Below are 20,708 nucleotides of genomic sequence, written 5' to 3'. Positions count from 1 at the left end.
ATCCTTCACATATTTTCTTCGATATGTCTTTAGATACGTACATAATGATCGACGACTAATTAACGAACATATCTTCTAGTTTGACATAGATCGTTACTTATATGAGATATAAGATAGAAAGAGAGGGAGCAGCCAACTATCGTTCACACAAAGAGACATATAACAACTTCGTACATAATACCATTGTAATATTATAATTATACATTTTTCTTCATTAATTTATTTTGAAGCATCTATCTAACAGTCCATGAATTGACGATAGAGCTGCCCACAAACACTAATATTTTATTCTATTTATTTCATTCTCTTGTTTATATTCATTCGTGGTTCTCTCCAGGCAGCTCTCTAGCAACGATGATCAATTTCAAACACAACTTATTTCCAAAATCTTGCTTTCTTTTTCTTCATTATTTCGATGATATGCTTTTCTTTTATTTTTTATTTAATTTAATGCGACGATCTAACGTGAAGAGATTTTTTTTTTTTGTTTACACAATTACTATTATTGTATTATTTGCGAATGAAATACTCGACGAGTTATTTGCGCTTTTCAATGTCCCCTCGCTTTACAAACTAATTGTAAAATGTAAAATATAAATTCATCTATTAACAAGATTTTATTTCATTAACAAATATTATCTACTAAATAACAATTAACAATAAAATGAATAACTACTATTTAATCGATTTGATAGAAAACATTTGAAATTAAATTCAGATAATATTCAACGTGTTAACAAGGTACATATTAATTTCATATAACATTCAAATGAATTTGTTTTGAAGAAAGAAATATCCACGAATCATCATTTTCGTCTCATTATCAGTCTCAGACAAGTTTATCCATTATTCAAATATTGTACAATATTGTTCAATATTTATTTAGATTTAATCCCTAGCTTTGAATAGATCCCCAAACAACATTCTACAAATTGATGCTGGTAATGACGTCTCAAAGAATGTCATTTTGTTGACACTTTCATCAATGTGTTGTGCGTGCATTCAATCTGGTGTATTATATTTAAAATGTAATTTATATTTTTGATTCATTTAAAAAAATCTCCTTCGTTTTATGCGAATAGTTTAGTTATTATGATAAACATAATTATTGAAAGGAATGAATAGAACCAGATTGTACACAGTACACAAGTACTTTACACCGTACACAGCCTTTTAGTGTTGAGAAATCGTATTACTGACCGAGCTTGTAATATTGGCTAAAGTTTTCGTCGGTGAGATCGTCGTTGAAAAGTCCGTGAAAATTGTGCTATTAGCTAAAATAGTACTTGTCAAGACAGTCGTGAGGATAGAAGTAGTTTGTTGTAGTTTTGGTATCGTTGTTGATTTCTCTATGGTAGGTACAGTGGAAGACATGACGTTTGTTATAATATTTAAGGTTGTATTAGTTAATGGTGTTGTCGATGGTTTCCATGTTTTCGAGCATAAATATTGAGTTTGGAAAGGAGGACCGAAGCAAGCATCCATTAAATATGCTACCAACGAACCAATTGTTAAGCCCGTTATATAAGACAAAGTCATAATATTACCTGTTAAATGCATACGAACAAATCAATCAGAACACAATTAGTAGTTTACATTACCTTGTAATTAGTTGTATTCTTGAGATAGAGAAGATAGAGCTTAGCTTCATACCTGCAAGCTCGCGATGTTCCTCTGGTACTTTGCTAGGTGCTTGGATCATTGGTATACTTCCAACTATACCATTTGTTAAACCAAGCAGCCAGGAAAATACTAATGGATAACATTCATCTGATAAGATAGGTGCACTTCTTGGTATAGCGCATAACAAAAATAAAGGAATTAGTATTATCCTTGCGCTCGAGAAGTAGAGCAAGTGAGTACGTTTCCACTGGTATGGTATTGTTGCCAATAACTGTTGGATTTATTAATAAACAATTAAAAAATAGTTTATTGATGTGCTCAACTTTTAGCCTAGAGAGAATGAGATAGAATATAGTATAGAGTTTTTCGTGTATGACGGATGCAAACTACACACTCATGGTGTAATCCAGTATTACGGGTTGCTTATCTTTGGGGCAGAAAAAAAAATTCAGTCAAAGCAACATTTTCAAGCGTGTTCAGAGGGTTGCATCGCTACAGGCGCCAATTTTTATAATTATTAAATAAATAATAATACTAATAATACTCCTGATACTAATAATACTCGTCTCATTCTTTCGAAACTTGTTTTTCTTTTCTTTTACTTTAAACTTGTAAGTTTACCTTGCCAAAGAGATCTGAAACGTTGAAAGCTGTCATCAAAATAACTGGCATCCATGATTCATATTTGCAAGATACAATTTCTGATACTATTCCTGGATATAAGCAAAGAGTTACAAAGTATGCAATGCCGATACTAGCCATGTATGGGAAGATAAGTTTGGAGACTTCATATCTCGCTAATAATCCTCCTTCAAAGAAACCATTGGTTTTATTGATTGAACAGCAAAATGAATATCTTCTTGACTTATTCTCTAATAAGTTTTAATTCTTTATTATTTAACTTACTTTTAATACCAGACCAAGGTTTGCTATTTTGATTAGCATAAGATCCTCTCATTACCACAACGTCTTCAACTTTGTAAGTTGGACCAGCACTTCCTGGTGGATTTCCAGAAGGTGCACTGGGCTCGTAAACCGGATTACTAAAAGAGAATGCCGAGTATTGTCCGGTACCTAAATAAATATACAAATGACAATGAATTAAAAGTGATATTAAAGGAAAGTTCAAATGAATAATAGAGTTTAATTAGTAAAAAGTAAATTACCATTAAGATCTGTACTTGCACTGGCAGAATCAGTTCCCAGCGGACTAGTTTGTATCTTCAATATTCCATATTGACCTTTAGTTGGGTCACCCACCTGATCAAGCGGATCCATCTGTCGAATGAAATCTTTTAATCTCTCAATCCCATTGCTATTGGGAACGTTAAAATCACTCGGTTACCAGGCCAACGTCCTCCGTTGGTTCCAATGTTATGCGATTTCTCTCTTGGCATAGTGTTATGTAGAATTGTACAAAATCTGTCTTTCGTACCACTTGATGTAACACAAAACACATTAGTATCGTCAAATTAGACAATACGAAAAACATCGATGTATTACCGCGTTCATCTTTCAACAATGATTTCGTCATAATTCGATTAATCGACACCCAAAATCCAGCAACACCTACATTTCAATGACATTTGTTCATATTCATATTGTTCATATTCATATAGTTCGTTTTCTTCTTCTTATTTTCTAATGAAATACTTACTCTCTCCGGTCATAACAGCTTGAGTATAACGACTAGGAAGCATCGAAGTATATCCATAAAAGCTCGATTGTTGAACTGTTAAATAAAATTAAAAGATCATTTGAATAATAAGTTTAATAATAAGACAAGTTGTCACAATGATTTTCAATAGCAAAGACAAAACTCGATGTTACAACTCGATGTTACAACTCGATGTTAAAATATACCTGTACATCCAAGTGAGACAATAGCAACAGCTATTAAGTTGATATTGTAAGAAGTACCAGTACCAAATAATTCCCACCAAATTTCGCATATAACAACAAAATTTAATGTAACGAACGAGACCAAGTAGCCTAGGAAAGTAATTGCGATCAAAATGACGATCAAATTTATTCTATCTCAATTGAATAACTTTATGCATTTTTCTTTCTTACCAAAAGTAATTCGCATGTTCAGGGACAATGTTTCAACTAAAATATTATTAGCAAATACTGCAAAAAAGGCCATTGTAATATAAACGACTGACATGTCGAATATTACCGTTGTGCCGGGGTATCTTGTTTGAAAGTAATCCACAGCGATTATAAAGCTGTAATCATCAAAATAGAGAATAGTAATAGAAAATATATCTTATTATTATAAGGTTTATAATGATACTATTCAGTACTGAAAGGTTTTACCTGTTATAGGGTAATAAGAAACCTATGCCGCCAAGTATCAAGGCCATATAGATGAAATTGCATTTGTCAACCGGCGGTGAAAGATGCGTGAATCCATTAGAGAATTTAAATTCATTCATCCCTCTTGCTTTTCCTAATTGCACATATCCACGACTGAGATTTTCGTCCATTTTGTTGATTTTTATCGCACTTAGGATTAATACCTAATCGATAGATTTCAAATGATCAAAATTAACAGACAATCGTGATTATCCTGGATAGATTTTTTTTTTTTTTACTTTTTTTACTCTATTTTCTATTTTTTTTTATTGATCCATGCCTTATCATGGATCGGACACTTGTAATTTATTTCAATTTATTTCAATTTATTTCGGGTTTGTTTAAGGATTAGGAAAACAGAAAGTGAGAGAGAGAGAGAGAGAGAGAGAGAGAGAGAAAGGAGGAAGAAAGGTGCACCATGTACGCTTTTCACTGATCGGTTAATAGCACTTCATTAACGCGTTATTTATTTCTTCTCAAACACTTTATGCAGACACTTTGTATCTTGCCGGAATATTAAAAGAGCGCATGCTTTGAAATTCGTCTCATTGATTTCTGCGCGCGCAAACCTTTTATCTTCCTTATTTTTCCTTACCCTCTCTCTCTCTCTCTCTCTCTCTCCCTCTCCCTCTCCCTCTCTTAGTCATGTTCTTTTTAATTGAAAATATCAACTTTTTTCTATTACCGGTAAAAAGTACGTGTCAAAATAATCATTTTGTAACTTTCATTATTCCGACATATAGCCTAATTTGTATTTATTAATCAAGGACAATTATGTATGTATTATATAATGTTCGTTCTTTTCATTTTTCACATTGATAACGATGAAATTTGTATTTACAGTTAGTTATCACAAATGAAGAAAACAAATGGCAAATGCATTATATTAGGATAAGTTTCAATTGATATAAAAAATCACTTTACCGATCGGTAAAATAAAGTAATAGTTATTAAAGGTAGATGGCGATAAATATATCCCCAGTCGGTAAGATAAATTAATAGTTATTACCGTTAGATGGCAACACATATTTTACAGTCAAATGTAACATTAATCATTTTTTATATGATATATAAATATTTAATATTATAAAAATAATTATATATTTATTATGTATATATGAAATATCAAAAGAATTTTGTGCATAGTGCCAGTGGTACCATCTATTAGTAGCTAAAAGTAGTTACAAGTCTTTGCGAGCGGTCTCTTTCGCTTAGTCGGTAGTCCCCCCTTTCACTCTCGACTGTGGCGTTGTACAGATAGCACGTGCTATTATAAGTTTGCTTTCATAACAATATATAATCACAAAGTGTTATATTATTAATAGTGAAACACTATTCTTCCTGATTCTTCACATATCACTTCACGATCCATCAGTAATTATCATTGAAAAGTCGCCATTTTAAGTTTCGCCAAAGGCAAAACGAAACCTCAATCTGATTACAATTGATGCAAGAATTGAATAAAAAGAAAATATTTGTCAAAGTTTTCCTTGTTATTTGAAATGCCTACGTCTTGTAGTGTACATGGTTGTAGGAATAGATTTTCTAAAGAGAAAAACATTCAATTTTTTACGTAAGTATAATCTACTACCTAATAGTATTATTGGACTTTTAGTGAACTAACCTCAATAGCATTTCTTGTATATTTTGTAGTTTTCCATTGAAGGATAAGCATAGACTCGAAGCATGGTTAACAGCGATTCGTAGAAAAGATTGGAAGCCTTCTAAGGCAAGTAGAATTTGTAGTGAGCATTTTAAGCCGCAGGATTTTTTGCATCGTCCTAGTACAGCTTTGTATCCGTATATAAGACGATTAAAGTACAATGCAGTTCCATCTGTATTTTCAAACTATCCTGAAAGTTTGGAGTTAAACGAGTCTAAATCAGAAAATGAAATGTTGTCAACGTGTGTTAGATATTTAGGAAAACGTTTCAATGAAACGGAGCAAAGTCTTCATTATTCTAGTAAATTGTATGGAATAAAACACTTCGACAAATATATAATAATTAACGTTGGAGTTGTGGATGATGCACTAAACTGCGAGCTGTCAAATGATTCTAGTTTAGACAATAGGAAGTTGAAACTTGTAAAAACATTGGTGTTGGAAGAAGAAGAAGAAGAAGAATCGAAGATATAATAGAATGACCAATGTTCTTGGTCAACAAAGTTAATAAATTAATATCATCATATTAAATCAATCAAATGAAAAATTAACAAATATTTTTGATGAATGTCGTCATTTTGAATGAACATTTTCTTATTAATCACGTGGATATACTTTCGATAAGAATTAGAATTATGTAGGTCAACAATATTAGACATATTATAAAATTCCTATTTGAAGTTAACGTTACAAATGGAAAATGTCTTGTTTAGACGCCATCTGCTTGCCAGCGGCGCCACTAATGCGGCACCACTAATGCGGCGCCACTTCTCTCTATACGTGGCTCAAGTTTGCTAGAGGTTATTTTGTTTGTTGATTCGTAAACACTGCGATCACGCTTTCTCTAAATAAGAACGAAATGTGCTGGCATTTTCATTGAGCATAGCATTTCAGCTCAACAACACGATTCGATTAAAACGGTTAATAATAATAATAATAATAATAATAATAATAATAATAATAATAATAATTGGATTTATGCAAGATTTATTATTCGTTGTGTGCCATTATTTGTTACTCTTTGTGGCGCCACCGAGTTGCTTTGGCAAAGTGGTCTAGTGTGGCGGCGTCTAATGTGGCGTCTAATGTGGCGCGCGCTAATATACCATCATATTTTCACAAAAACATGGAAGATATTATCAATAATATAAACATTGAAGAATTTATTTCACAAATTGAAGCACGTCCAGCTATTTGGGAATTATCGAGCGACGATTATAACAAGAAAGCTGCTAAGAAGTACGCTTGGGAAGAAGTTATTACCAAATTTTATCCTCAATTTGAAAGAACGTCTAGCTCTGAGAGAAATAATATTGGTAACATTATCAACTACAACATTATCAACTTTCTCTATATTTATACTGTTCTCTTGTTTATGATTATTTGTATTTTTGCAGCCTTACGCTTTCAGAGAAAGTGGAAAAGTTTGCGAGACTGTTATTCTAGAGAATTATTAAAAATAAAAAAGGAGAAGGGAGCTCCAGCTAATCGAAAACGCTATAGGTATTATAATCAATTGAGTTTTTTACAAACTGTTGTAAAGCCGATATCGGTAATAGAAAATGTTGACAATTGTTCACAAATGTTGACTGTGCCTATTAAAAAAGAAACAGAAGAGCAAAGAAGAGATACGGAAGCTTCTATTAAATCAGGTTCTCGTAATAAGAAAAGTACATCGTCGTCGGATATGAAACAAGTTTTGGAAGAAGATACGAAACTGTCGGAGGAGAATCAAATGTTTGTAAATGTTGCTGAAAAGTTAATAAGAGAACGTTGTCAAGAAACTATGGAAAAGGACGAAGACACTTTATTTGCGTTGTCGTTAGTAGCTGAATTAAAAAAGATACCAGACGATATTAAGTTTGATGTTAAATGTGAACTATTAAAGGTATTTAAGAAAGCTAGATTCAGTCTAAGCTTTCGCCCTTCTACATCTACACCCTCGACATGTTTGGTTCACCCGTTAAATTTTCCACCATTAAGCAATCAATGCCAATTGATGCAAGGCTTTAGACAAAGTAGTCAATCCAATGCAAATAGATTCACTACTACTCATACGCAAACTGCTACCTCTACGTATCCACAAACTCAAAGTCCGTTATCATCTAACGTACAGACGCCTTCACCTACATCTTCACAAACGTCACAAAATTCGTATATCGACTTTGCCGAAAATATGTAGTTTCATATAAATATACCAGATCCATGGATAATAATTTATATTTTCTTCTTCTTCTTCTTCTTCTTCTTCTTCCTTCTTTCCTCCAAATAGGCATCAATGGCTGTTTCTTCATTGCGACTCGCCAGGCGAGCACAGAGAGTAACACCTTTCATCTTCATCCTTTATCCAGGGACTTGGGACCGACCGGCAACATAACAACACAACCACTGAGCGCTACTTACACAATCCACCCACTCGGTGATTAATGTGTTAATGTGTTAATAATGTGTTAATGGCACACGGTGTACCCACCCGTGCCCAGTAATGGTACTACTTTACTTTAGAGATCAGACGAGAACTAGGGTTTTCAGCACGGCCATCACGCTATGGCCATTAACATAAACATGACCTATATAAAAATGAAATAAAAGTAAACCACATGTATGTATTGTTTTCTTTTACAAATACACAATGGCTGAGACAATGGTCAACGGTTTTCTGTCACGTCAATAGGATTACTACACTGATCGTCATGCCGCCCTAGTGGCAGAAATAAGTATTAAAATAATATGGACAATAAAAAAGTGAATCGTGTTCATATTTACGGTCTGAAGTAAATTCGTATCGAAGAAATACTTGAAATTTGTAATCATTCGGAAAAACCTTTCTACACAAAATCATTCAATAAATTTAACAATAATACTTTTATTATACAAATCATGGCTCCGTAATAAGAAACATTTTCTGTTAACAAAATTAATCTGTTTAAAGAACACGAAGGAATAGACAAAAGTCAAAATCAAAATGAACGAAATTTCGGAAAATCCATTGGTTTTCTTCGTCGAAAATACTCATCCAATGTTTCCTATGAATGTTTATCAAGATGTAGGAAAGATAATAGAATTATCAGATACTGGATGTGATGCCATATCTCCGTCGTCTTCCATTGAAGAAAAAAATAATGAAGATCAGTCGTATCTGAAGAAAACTCTTTGTCGTGAAACGACTTTGTCTTTGCAAAAGGCATTCGATGAGAAACAAGAAACAAATAGAGTTTGTATAAATTCAAATAGATTATTCATTTTCACTAATCAAATATCATTTTAAGAGAACATTTTCATCTATTTAAGTTTATTCAAGTGCAATGATTTTGTTGATATGTTGATTGTAACTTGTTGTAATATTGTATGTAACTGTACATAATACATATTATATATTAAACAGGAAAAAAGGAACAGTACAAAAAGTAATGTATTATCCAAAGACAAAGCGTTTTTAAGAAAAGTCAAAACAAAAGAAGGTACGAAGGAAAGATTCAAAATGATCAATTCAGAGGCTAATGAAAAAATAGATCAATGGAAACGAAATATTGCTGATTTTGAAAATAATCTATTAAGAGATCAAAGAAATTTAGCAAATGATATCGATCCAGTCGATCCTGATTACATATTTCCTAATGTTCATAATTATTCAATGAACACGGAACCGAACGACAAAATTCGAAAAGAATTTCGTCCAGCACAAAAGCAACAAGAAAATAAATCTAAAATAGTTTCCAATGATGTCAGAGATAACGCAAAGACAAGTCGGCAAAACAATTTGAAAGATTTTAACAGGGTAAAAAGAAAAATGATCGACCGTGCAATAGATAAAGATGATAGTCTTTCCAATAATTCCGTTATGTTTGGTATTTTTGAAGAAAATATGAATAAAGGAAAAAGTAAGAAGTTCAGTACGAAAGAGGAAAGTAAGGAAAAGGAATTGACAGAAAATCTTCATCAGCAGCGTGTCAATCGTCAAACGAATAATAAAAAGACGATTTCAAAAAGTGCTGATTTTGATAAATCCAAACATCGTAATAAAAGTTGGAATAAATCGAATACGACATCGAAACTCGAAGAAAAGCAAGCGAAGGATATTGAATTTGTTAATAATGATAATTCAAGAGCTAAAGTTGTTTCTCATAGCGCTGGTTCGTCTTCTCGACGTGTAGAAGACATTGAAAAAGACAAAAACATGATGGCATTATCTTTCGACGATAATTCCGATACTTTGAATAGATCGATAAACAATTTCATTAAAAGATCGGACAATAGAAATCGAGTTTCGGGAAATTCTTTAGCAAGATCGACTAGAAAAGAAGGAAACATTGAAAGAAAAGATTTAGAGAAAATTGGTGCCATTTTTCTAGCCTCGAGTTTGAGAAAATCCGAAAAATTGGCGAATTCAAAAACTACCGATAACGACGATCACAATTCGAAAAATGCGAAAAACGCGAAAAACAATCAATCTGATCAATTAGAAACACCCAAGGTGAATAAAGAATCGTGTAAAAGTGAAAAATCGATCAAATCGAGAATACCTATCGCCATTTCTCGAATGAAAAATTTGAATTATTTCAAAGATTGCAATAGATCAAGATCAAGATTGAGATCGAGATCGGTAGTTACAGAAACCGATCGATTTAACGAAAATAAAATAGACGAATCAACGTCTACTGCTATTATTTTGCTTGACAAATCGGATTGCACGGGAGATGATAATAATGACACGAGATTGAATTGGTTTGGTAGAAAATTGGAAGAATCTCGTCAAAGAAAAATGGACGTTGAGTCGAAAGTTTTCAAGATAGCAAATGATGTTAAAGAGAAAAGGAGACAACAATTTGAGAAATGTGCTTTGCGCGAACCATCGAAAAAATTCACTAACGAATCTCAGGAGATAGTCGATATAGCAGTTACGATACTTGAAAAAGATTCTAAAGGGGAAACAAAATCTTCCAATCAAATTCATTCAAAACCTTATTCGAAAGCTTATTCTTTGAGAAGTGGCATGTATTCGAAATATTTGCATGAAAATTAAATCGAGTATTATTTGAAGATCATTGATAAAATCTAATGAAACATCGTTACCGCTCGTGATGACCCCGAGATAGGGATGATTCCCTATGTTTTTAGACAATACAAAGGGTTAAACTATAAAATAATAATCAAAACGTTTCCGAAGAAAAAGATAGAAAAGGGAGATAGAAAATGTAGCACACTCACCCACATGAAGAATCTCCCCTGACCTGCCTGTGTCGAGAACGTTCCGTATATTATGTAGCATGAAACACACGAGGGTGGTGAAAGAGAGCAGGCAGGGGTTAACATGCGGGTGAAGACTATGCTGTGACAGCAACGTAACAGAAAAGAGGGTTCCGTACGCTACGTTGATGACATAATTGGTATCATTCTGCTTCTTCTTTTGAGGTAACCCAACATTCGGCTTCTCCTATCATCCATATTTGGGTACACTAATTTACACATCTCCCTTTTTTGTCCTTTCATTGATCGACTCAAATATCAAAAGCAAAACAAAAATGATGGATAATCATTGTAATTAGAGATTTATTTTTATTACATACTATCTAAATTATGAACAAAATAAAATGCAGTACACATCAGAAATGATTTCTTCAATTGTCAATCATTTTCAATGATCCAACGATAATTATGGCAGAAAATTGAATGCTATGTATTCCTTTGGAAATGTTAGAAACAAGACTAAAAAGAACAAATCAAGAAAAAGAAAAAGAAAAAGAAAAAGGTAAAGATAGAGATAGGAAAAAAAAAAGATGGGGTGGATAGGAGCCCAGCTGGGGACAGATAATCAAATAACCTGCACGCACCGTATAAATTATCAATCAGGGCGCGATTGTGCAACCCTAACAGAGGGAGCCAGTCGCGTCACTCGGTAAGGGTTGTCACTTTATGTTCGTTTTATCCAGAGAACACACACATATATATATATATATATATTTTTTTTTTTTTTTTTTTTCCACACACATACCATTTGACTTGCACGTATATACTTTCACTGAAATAAATACACTTTCACCCACAATAATATGTTATATTCACTCACATAAATAGAGGTGGTTTTTACACATATACACCAAGCAGCAGCAGACGACACACAAACTCCTACACACATATGCACCAAGTTAAAATGATTTCTACATAACAGTTACCTTCCCTTTCGATGTGTGGGCGTATAGAGAACGTGAGTTGACGCCCACATTCTGTGTGCCGTCGACACGTGCGTCAGAAGGGTGTTAAAGAAGGTCAGAGGGCGCAACTCTGGAACGTCCATGCGTTTACGCAAGGTGAAACGCGCACGTGCGTTTATGTACGTAAGTTGTATGCTCGTTGAGGGGATGTTAAACCGATTCATTTCCACGTGTGTGGGGAATCGTCTTAAATCTTACATTTTTCAAAATAAAACTTATTTTATATTAATATTCAATTATTTCGATTGAACCAACTTGAATTTCGACGAACAAAGTTCGATTGGTGGATTTATTGAATGCACTTAATAAATGGCAACGAAATATTGATGACTTTAAATGTATGAATATTAAATAATATTAAAGAAACGTATGAAGAAAATAAGAGATAACTATCTCATGTAGGTTCATCGCATTGTCAGCGAGTTCTCGAGGGAATTACGCGAGGATTAATTTCGATAGTTTGAACGGGGCCTAAAACCTGAGGGCATTTACGCACACATTTGAACATCCCTTCTCAAGCCCTTAATTGGCTCGCGCGTACGTGGATGATACGCTTGTTGCAACGCTTTCTCACTCCTTTCGTGCGTGATCAAATACCTTCATCTAATCTACTAATCACACCTAATTTCATTATTTTCTTCTAACCTTATTTACACAGTATTTGAAAAAAGTAATGAAGGCGTGCTAGACTAAGGCGTGCGTGCATTCGATCGGTAAGATCGTCCTCGTCGTCGTCGTCGTCGTCGTCTCTTGGATGACTCCCGATGAGGGAAAAAGAAAGAATAAATAATAGATAGACCCGGTCGGCACGTTCCGTTGCTTCACCAAGCGGAATGCTATTGGTCTATTAAAGGATGCAGCCACGCGCCAGGATAAAGAATCCTGGGGTGGACTAAATGCTTTTCTATGGCCGCAGGCAATGAACGATTACCCGACGAAGCGACAACATTTTCAACGTTCTCACGATTTCGACTGTTCCATTATTTTACAATTTATATGCTCCAATGATTGATCTAACTTGTTAATGTAGAAGACGTGCTCTAGATACCTATTTTATTTTTTAATATAAATTACGAAATTATTGGGTAGTTCCATTTAAACGTATCGTGCAAATCAATACAAATGATCCATCAATCTGTAATACGATCGATCTCAAACAAAATGGCGTCCTGTAGTATATATTCGAAGTATGTGCAATCGATAAAGGAGAGATTTAACAGAGAGAGAGAGAGAGAGAGAGAGAGAGAGAGAGTTAGCTGGACTAACTCCAGCGATCCGTTTTATTTATCGTCCGGGATCGCTGTCTTACACGGTGCGCGTAAATGGCCCTGGGCTTTTATTTAATAAGTTGTTATAAATTAAAGGGCTACCGCATATTAAACCACCTTCGGCATATTTATAGTGATTCTTAAGAGAGTATATACCGGTCTAAGGAATATGTAAATCACGTGTTCTGCTCACCGAGTCCGTTTTTACTTGTCTCTCTTTCTCTTTCTCTCTTTCTTTTTTTTATTTTATATACGTATGTTTGTATGTATGTATGTAAGTCGCCCGATAGCGACGAGTATACACGGGCCTTACTTATGAATTTATCTTCGGCGATGAAACGACAAACGGTTTTAATTGCCGCCTTGGGCAAAATTGGTGATCTGCACTTCGACAACGGCAACGACAACGACAACGACAACGACGATGACGACGACGCCACCGCCGATATTCTCCAGAGCTTTTTGATAGTCTTCGTAGTCTTGTTATCCTCCAAAGAAGCAAAAAAAGATACAAAGAGAGGATTCTCAATTTTACATTTTGACATGACGCTCGCGGCTTACAATATGTCGACAAAGGAAATTGAACTAGTTACAGTTAGTATGGGTATGCTATCGAAAACCTAAATATGGCATGGCCAAGTGGCAACAGTCTCTTCCAAACTAACAGCATTTAATCCCGGTTTATCCCTTTGGGATGTTAACAATGCCTTATGTCGAATCCCTTTTGGCATAGTTGTGATCGAACGCGAAGGTTACGCCAACTTACTGTAAGGATACACATTTCCTTGTTCACGGAGTTTCTAGGATAATTTCTAGGATAGTTTATAAGATAATCCGATCACCAAATTCCCTCCCTTTACAACTATCGAGCCTACAACTTCATTGTCGCCCTTATAATGGTACTCGGCAGACGTTTGCTCGAGTTATCTTTGCAAACGATACAAACGATACAAACGATACAAACGATACAAACGATCGTTCGATTAGGCCCCCCAGGGTATTATAGTTTTCTCTTAACGACCCTCTGCTATTTTCTTTTCTTTTGGATCCGTTCAAAAGTAAAATCTGGACAAAAATATACAAAATAAAAAGAGATAACAGGACAGAAAGTCCTTTTTTCTTTCTTTTTTTTTTCCAAACGAATGACTTATGGCAAGCGGCACACTTTAAGTCGCATCTCGCGGGATTATAGGGAATATAGTGAACCATAAGGACAATCCTAAGGAATGCCGCCTATTTCGATCTGACCACATTAATATCGGATTATTTTTATTCATAAGAGAACTTAACTTTTATGCAAAATCTTATTTTTTCTACCGTTTGATCGTGTAATTGTTTTAGTTTTAGCTTTTTATGTTAGCATCTGTCTTTTTTTCTACGGTGTCGCCGAAAAATCATGAAATCCGACCACGTTATAATCGTGCGCATAGATCGTTGTACTGGCAGTGGTCTCGGTTCTTAGGGTATATCCTAACCAAGGGGGGTTAATATATTTTATCTACTGCCTGCCAACGTGCGGCACATATTCTCTCTCTCTCTCCCTTTGCCTTTTATATACCGCGCGCACGGTATTTATGTGTCGCCGCCTTTCCTAAGCGTTTGATATATGAACTATGAACGGACTTCGGAGGAGATGATAAAAGGAAAGAGAAAGCGAGAACGGATGAGAGTTCCAAACTGTTCAATCCTTTCTTTTTTCTTTTCTTTTTTTTTTCTTCTTGCCAAAATTTCATACTTTTGATTACGTTTAAATAGTAGATTAGTAAGTTTGAAATTTATCGATTGATCTTGTCAACGACATTATTGTTTTCGTTATATTTTGGTAAAATACTCGATAATAATATTGACAGTAATATTTGGCGAAAGAATTTCCAAGTAAAACGCTTATGAAAGGACGATATAAGCAAAATAACGATATAGCAAAGTTGGTGATGTTGAATACTGCAATTATCATTAGCAGTGAGTCAGTCAGTCGATCGTAAGGGAGTAACGTTTTACTCGTTACCATGTAATAACGTACTTACCAAGGAATGAGTTCTCTTTGAAGTTTTTTCCACTTGTCAACATGCTTACTAACATAAGTATAAAATCTCGTAGCAGCGTTTTCACTCAGGTCCGTTATATTAGTGCGTATTTCATCAAGGGGTATAACGTTTACGAGCAAAAAGCAAAAGAGAGGAAGAAAGAAAGATAGCGTCGCCATTATAGATACCCCTCTCCATTTTTATTACTTGCCGTAGATCGTTTGCATCGTTGATTACGAGAGCACCTCGTCGTCGGCCGACGGCTGACTGTGCTGGTGGTTGCGATTATAAACGCCATCCGTGGCATTCCGCCATTGCCAGTTTCTTTTTCCTCGAGGAATTTCCTTTTTGCCATAGCAAATGTTCTCCCTTAGAATACGGTGTAAAGTTTCGAAAAGTCTGGCACCACCACCACCACCACCACCAACAAGGAGGGTGCTCCCAAACGAAATGGCAAAGGACTTACAAGCGGCAATCACGGAGCTAAGTGTTAATCCAATCAACCTGCACGCCTCTTTCTATTTCTACCCTCGAATTATCTTCCTAACCTTTTCCTTCTCGATATCAACTCAACTTTCAAAACTTACTTTCCAAACGGTAACTCGACTTTAAAAACCTTATTTTCTACCCAAGACTATTTTCTTGTGCACATCATTGCATATAAATATTTGTAAAGCCAATTAAAGCTTCAAACTTATCCTTTGTAAAGTAAAAAATAATAAATGAAATATTTGTTGCTCGACTTGGAAATTTCATCGACGTAAATTTTCGTCCAGGCAACTTTATTAAACGACTCTCATCAGGTTTTAACGTATAACTATTAAATCTACTTGTGTCCCTGCGAACCTACACGCACACACACACACACACACACACACACACACACAAATACAAGTTGTAACGTATTTGAAAAAGGTATTCCTTCGGGTTCGTTCGGACGACCGGCAGCGAACGGAACCGCTATAAATTACAAATCGAAAAAAGGAAGCAACTATAAACGGCAACCGCGGCGAGTTACGATTTCGCGTTAAATATGAAATACTGCGATCCTTGGTCGTTTGCCTTCTTCTTCCTTTCTTCCTTTCTTCCTCTCTCTCTCTTTTATGCACTCGAGTCAACTTGCTATATTAAGTAAGTAGCTACTTACAATATTTATAATAAACTAAAACAAAAATATATGTTGAAAAAATGAATAGATACATTAGGTAATAGTAGTGGTTAGTCGTGTGTTTATTCCGCTGCTTTCCAAGTTATCGCGTATCGATTCGGTTTTAAAATGATATATCGTTTCGTTTGGGCAATAGCTCGTGTGAATAACGATAAAGGATATTTTCTTCGATATTTACGGCTGCAGAGTCCATAGGCTTGCAGGTTTCCTTCTCTCTGTCTCTTTTAAAATCGTAACGAGTTCCAAGGCGAAAAGAACCTGCGCCGAGGGCGGACGGTTTGGAGCTCTCTCCAAATCGAGACGATTGGCCCATTAAAAAGAGCCTTATTAATATTGTAATTCCTTTTTAATACGCGTAAATCTCGGATCGGGACAAGGCCACCTCGGTGGACTGTTTTATGGTCGTAGAAGATTTTTTCTCTATTTTTTTCTTTTTTATTGTCTATAGAAACCTAGGATTTCAATTTATTTATTTCCCTAAGAAAATAATAGCAAATTTATATGCTTTCTTCTTTATGAGATTGATAGATTTTCCAATAAAGACATTTTCCTTTCATCTTCCGCAATCGATTATAAAATATTTCATTATAAAACACCGGTTTTGTCAAAACTTTCGATTTGTAAGAAATGAAAAATGTCGTATAGAAAAGGAACGATACGGCTGAAATTGGATAAATTCAATTTCATTATTTCGAATGCCTGCCTTTCAGCCCAAAAGCCGCATTTGAATTAGAAGACATCAGAATTTCTAATTTCTAAACTAGCTTTGTCAATATTTCAGATTTATAAGTGAATTCTATTTAAGAAATTTAATTAAAACCTTTGGAAATCTTTCTTATAGAAATTAGAAAAATGGTGATACGTGAAACATGCTAATAGGTCGACGATATGTTAAGCAAGTATTAGTCAGCCAATATCAATTATGACAGTTTTATAATATTTTTCTTGTCTATTCTTCTTGCACTTTATCGCGAAAGTTTGTTCATATTGTCAAGTCATTTTTCTTTCGCAAAGGAAAGAAAAAAAGGCGTTGAAATGAGAAACTCAAAGGGAATGAATCAATATGTTTAAAAGGATTAGTAATGTTTCTTTTAAATAAATTCGAATATCACGAAAGTAGTTTTTTTCTTTTTTGTTCGTCTTGTTGTCCATCTATCTCATCTTCTCGTTCATTCTCGTCTTCTTTTTCGTCTTTTTTTTCGTCTTCTTTTTCGTCTTCTTTTTCGTCTTCTTTTTATCCTTCTCTATTTAGCTGGTCTCGATGCCGTGGTATGACGTGGTAAATTATATATTCACCAGCAACTGCGCCTGAATAATGGATCTTCCTTCGGCGCGAATGGCATCGAGAAGCGTTATTGATCACCGAAATATCAAAAGTAGGCGTATCCATCACCCGCTCGGACCACCGCACGTTATCCACCACCGACAAGAGAGAAAGAGTGTGTGCGTGTCGAAACGTTCACTCTTGCCAACAAACGTGTTCTTCCAATGTGCGATGGATGGACGTCGGTGGACGGGTGGACGGGTGGACGGGTGGACGGGTGGACGGGTGGACGAGTGGATGGACAGACGGGTGGAATGTTCGTTCCTTCGTTCGTTCGTTCCTTCGTTCCTTCGTTCCTTTCTCTCTCTCTCTCTCTACCGACAATAAAATCGATTTTTCATGCGGGGCATTTATCATGGGTTCCTTCGCGGCTGATAATAGACGCACGTGGAAATACCATATAAATGTTTCGAAGTAAATAATCGTTACTCTCCGGGCTCGCGCGTATGGTTTAGCAGCTTCGATGTGCGCGAGCAACAACGTGCTAACGATCGATTTGTCTCCGTATCCACGTATTCGTTACACCTCCACCCAGAGAACTTTTCACGCCTTGGTATTTATACTCAACTTCATTATTATCAAAATCATCTTGCCCCTATGTTGAAGGACAAAATCCTAGGATCCTACAAATTGTAACTTGAATTAAGATAAAAAGAATAAAGTTCTTGTCGTTGGAGGATTTGACATTGGAGTATGCAGATCTCACGTGCGAGTTAGAAATAGGAGAAGCCTCTTCTCACCGAGATAAGAGAATCGATCGAATCGCTCTATTGTATTGAACGATAATCGCTCGGTTCTGTAACACTTGTCTCTTCCATCTTCCTTCTCGATTCGGACCTTATAAAGGGGAGCGCCACTTTAGTCCTGGCACCCTCGATATCAGCGGGGTACTAATCGCTACAAACTTCAACGAGATGAACATTTCCTTTTTTCTTTTTTCTTTTTTCTTTTTCTTTTTTTCCTTCGACAAATTAACTCAAAGGCTACTGGAATTACGCGCGATAATAAGCTACACGAAATAATATTTTGTCGAAAGAACAACTCTACGAGAGAAAAGATAATTTGATAATTAACCGATTAATTAATCTCTATCAAATAGAATAGAAAAGAAAAAGGATGGCAGTTGGGGTGTTGGTTATGTTTATTATCGTAGCAGAGGAAAGAGAAAGTGCTCGTTTACAAGGTAGAACTATGCTCGGCCAGGTGGTCAAACGATATACTACTCTTCCAAAACCTTCCGTCAAGGATGACCCCCAGCTGAGAATTCCCCAGGCTTTTTATTTTTATTTCTCACCTCCTACAGCGTTACCTCTTCATCTTTGCGAAGCACACGTACACTCGCTCCGTAGTTCCTTTCTAAGACCTCATTTTTGTCTATCCCTGTTTTATAATGTACAAGTAAATACGTAGCTTTTGCTTCGATTATTTAAATCATCTTTATCCGTCGGATTTGCAGCTTAAGCAGGAAGCTATTGTTTTATTACAAAAGAGATCATAACTTTCACCTTTAGTTTTTAATCCATCCGGCATCTGTTGTCTGTAGCTGTGCTGTGACCAACTTTTATTTTGGACAGGCTAAAATGCGATTAAAAGTATCGTCAATTTTTCTGTTCACATTTTCCGAGAGATACTCCTACAGTATCTAATTTATCTATTTATCCTATTCTCCAAATAGCTACTTAAAAACTAATTTCAAGTTTTCCCTTTAAAAATGAATCCAGTGACCTAGTGCAGAAACGTATTGCGAGGATAAAAAGAACTTCACATGAGAATTGAGCTTTATTTTTTGTTCTTATTTTGTGTATTATTTTGCTTCTACTCGTCGTCGTCGTCGTCGTCGCAAAAGTCATTGGTAGGTGGAGGACTCGGAACCCTTTTGGTTTCTTATTTCCTCATAAATAATTTTAATGACGCACCGTAGCAGTTCAAATATATATAAGGCGGGATCCGAGACCCGTACCTGTAGGCAGCCTTGTATTCTTATTTATTATGTTACCTATACATATATGCACGATTATATGCATGCGAGAAGTCGCGGGATATGCCGCGGGATGAGTCTATGAAAAGACGAGCGAGAGAAGGAACGAAAAAACGAACGAGTTGCTTGCCAACCTGTTTTTTCTCTTTTTATGTTAAGCTTTCTTTTGCCCTCTACGCAACCAAGGCGACTCCAATTAATCAATTTCGAACTTTACTACTATCGTCACCTTACTTCTCTTTTTCCTTTCATATATTATATTTTCTTAACGGACGACGACTACTTCTATTCATTTAATTTAACGTTGACATTAAATAATAATGACCAACACAGACAAAAATAAAAGAAAGAAATTTCATAAATATTCATTTATTAAATAACAAAATAAAATGAATTCCTAGAAATTCCAACTATTCTACTACTATTATATAGTAGGTATTAGAAATAAAAGAAAAAAATAGTCAAATTTGATAATACACATTTGAATTGAGCAAAGGAAGAAAGTAATTTTTAAAGGTAATCCGTGAGAGAGAGAGAGAGAGAGAGAGTCGTGCGCACGCCAGAGCGCACGCCAGAGCGCACGCCAGAACGCACGCTTGGATTTTTGGCGACCGCGTGGCGGCACTGCTGTCGGCACCTCTGTCGGCACACAAAGTCGAATAGGCGTGGTTTAAAAGGGCCAATCAGTGGCAAGTATCGTAGCGCCGTCTAAATTGAACGGAGATGAAAAAGATGGCACGCCTCCGTGGTTCCTCCTCCTTCGGTTCTCTAGTCGACTCTCGGTGAAACTCAACTCGTTGGAGACGAGTAGAGTTGCGTTTCGCGCAAAGGTTCTGTGTGCGCGCGCCAAGCGACTATTTTCGATTTGTCAGTGTCACTTTTCGCGATATCGCGATCTCAAAAATGGCCCGTCGCCAGTATTTTATTTTGTGATTTTCACTATTTTATAGTTGTACGGTGTTGTTGTACAGTGTCATTGTACGGTGTCATTGTACGGTGTCATTGTACGGTGTCCTTTTAAGGTTCATTGACCAGTCTAATCAGAAAATACAACTATGAAGGTACGCTCTTCATTTATAATATGTTTATA

General features: G+C 35.4%; 4 protein-coding genes across 9 annotated transcripts in view; 3 read left to right on the top strand and 1 right to left on the bottom strand.

Moving 5' to 3' along the window:
• Positions 1 to 424: 424 nt before the first annotated feature.
• On the bottom strand, positions 425 to 8,285 carry Ent3 (equilibrative nucleoside transporter 3). Of its 2 annotated transcripts, none has more exons than XM_089179751.1 (12): positions 8,145 to 8,285; positions 7,843 to 7,998; positions 3,943 to 4,145; positions 3,697 to 3,851; positions 3,487 to 3,615; positions 3,281 to 3,355; positions 2,969 to 3,192; positions 2,790 to 2,901; positions 2,530 to 2,697; positions 2,245 to 2,432; positions 1,654 to 1,894; positions 425 to 1,547 (listed from the first exon to the last, which is right to left on the bottom strand). In XM_089179751.1, the coding sequence occupies exons 2-12, from the start codon at positions 7,936 to 7,938 to the stop codon at positions 1,174 to 1,176; spliced, it is 1,965 nt and encodes a 654-aa protein (XP_089035877.1). In that variant the 5' UTR covers positions 7,939 to 7,998; positions 8,145 to 8,285; the 3' UTR covers positions 425 to 1,173. The 2 variants fall into 2 exon arrangements, with proteins under 2 accessions (XP_089035877.1, XP_015188016.2); XM_015332530.2 differs by having other exon boundaries at positions 8,118 to 8,259.
• The window catches only part of LOC107072524 (Arrowhead), a 25,997-nt gene continuing 10,455 nt past the window's right edge, over positions 5,167 to 20,708 (top strand). For 2 of the 3 annotated variants that reach the window (XM_015332526.2, XM_015332525.2), the window contains exons 1-2: positions 5,167 to 5,554; positions 5,635 to 5,710. In XM_015332526.2, coding sequence (XP_015188012.1) covers positions 5,484 to 5,554; positions 5,635 to 5,710 — 147 coding nt within the window. In that variant the 5' untranslated portion in view covers positions 5,167 to 5,483. Of the gene's footprint in view, positions 5,555 to 5,634; positions 5,711 to 18,590; positions 20,680 to 20,708 lie in introns of those variants that run through there. The other variant, XM_015332527.2, reaches the window with a different exon arrangement.
• On the top strand, positions 6,118 to 7,864 carry LOC107072525 (uncharacterized). Of its 2 annotated transcripts, XM_089179773.1 has the most exons (3): positions 6,123 to 6,281; positions 6,358 to 6,960; positions 7,042 to 7,864. In XM_089179773.1, exons 2-3 carry the CDS (start codon positions 6,771 to 6,773, stop codon positions 7,824 to 7,826), a joined length of 975 nt encoding a protein of 324 aa, XP_089035899.1. In that variant the 5' UTR covers positions 6,123 to 6,281; positions 6,358 to 6,770; the 3' UTR covers positions 7,827 to 7,864. The 2 variants fall into 2 exon arrangements, with proteins under 2 accessions (XP_015188015.1, XP_089035899.1); XM_015332529.2 differs by having other exon boundaries at positions 6,118 to 6,960.
• LOC107072523 (uncharacterized) lies at positions 8,486 to 13,029 on the top strand. 2 transcript variants are annotated; one of them, XR_016178992.1, is made up of 3 exons: positions 8,486 to 8,858; positions 9,030 to 11,540; positions 11,814 to 13,028. XR_016178992.1 is itself a non-coding variant. In XM_015332523.2 (2 exons), the coding sequence occupies exons 1-2, from the start codon at positions 8,610 to 8,612 to the stop codon at positions 10,665 to 10,667; spliced, it is 1,887 nt and encodes a 628-aa protein (XP_015188009.2). In that variant the 5' UTR covers position 8,609; the 3' UTR covers positions 10,668 to 13,029. The 2 variants fall into 2 exon arrangements, 1 of the variants encoding a protein (XP_015188009.2); XM_015332523.2 differs by having other exon boundaries at positions 8,609 to 8,858; positions 9,030 to 13,029.

Source organism: Polistes dominula, unplaced genomic scaffold, assembly GCF_049000335.1.
Source record: "Polistes dominula isolate Pdom_NZ unplaced genomic scaffold, Pdom_raw_medaka contig_27, whole genome shotgun sequence".
Lineage (NCBI taxonomy): Eukaryota > Metazoa > Arthropoda > Insecta > Hymenoptera > Vespidae > Polistes > Polistes dominula.
The sequence above is the reverse complement of the archived record's forward strand: the minus strand, read 5'-3'. Positions and strand labels throughout refer to the sequence as shown.

Coding starts and splice junctions, on each gene's coding strand:
- LOC107072525 (XM_015332529.2), top strand. CDS start 6,771: ATGGAAGATATTATCAATAATATAAACATTGAAGAATTTATTTCACAA. Junction 6,961..7,041: donor CTCTGAGAGAAATAATATTG/GTAACATTATCA, acceptor GTATTTTTGCAG/CCTTACGCTTTCAGAGAAAG.
- Ent3 (XM_089179751.1), bottom strand. CDS start 7,938: ATGAAGAAACAGCCATTGATGCCTATTTGGAGGAAAGAAGGAAGAAGA. Junction 3,852..3,942: donor TTCTTATTACCCTATAACAG/GTAAAACCTTTC, acceptor TGATGATTACAG/CTTTATAATCGCTGTGGATT. Junction 1,548..1,653: donor GGAACATCGCGAGCTTGCAG/GTATGAAGCTAA, acceptor TGCATTTAACAG/GTAATATTATGACTTTGTCT.
- LOC107072523 (XM_015332523.2), top strand. CDS start 8,610: ATGAACGAAATTTCGGAAAATCCATTGGTTTTCTTCGTCGAAAATACT. Junction 8,859..9,029: donor AGAAACAAGAAACAAATAGA/GTTTGTATAAAT, acceptor TATATTAAACAG/GAAAAAAGGAACAGTACAAA.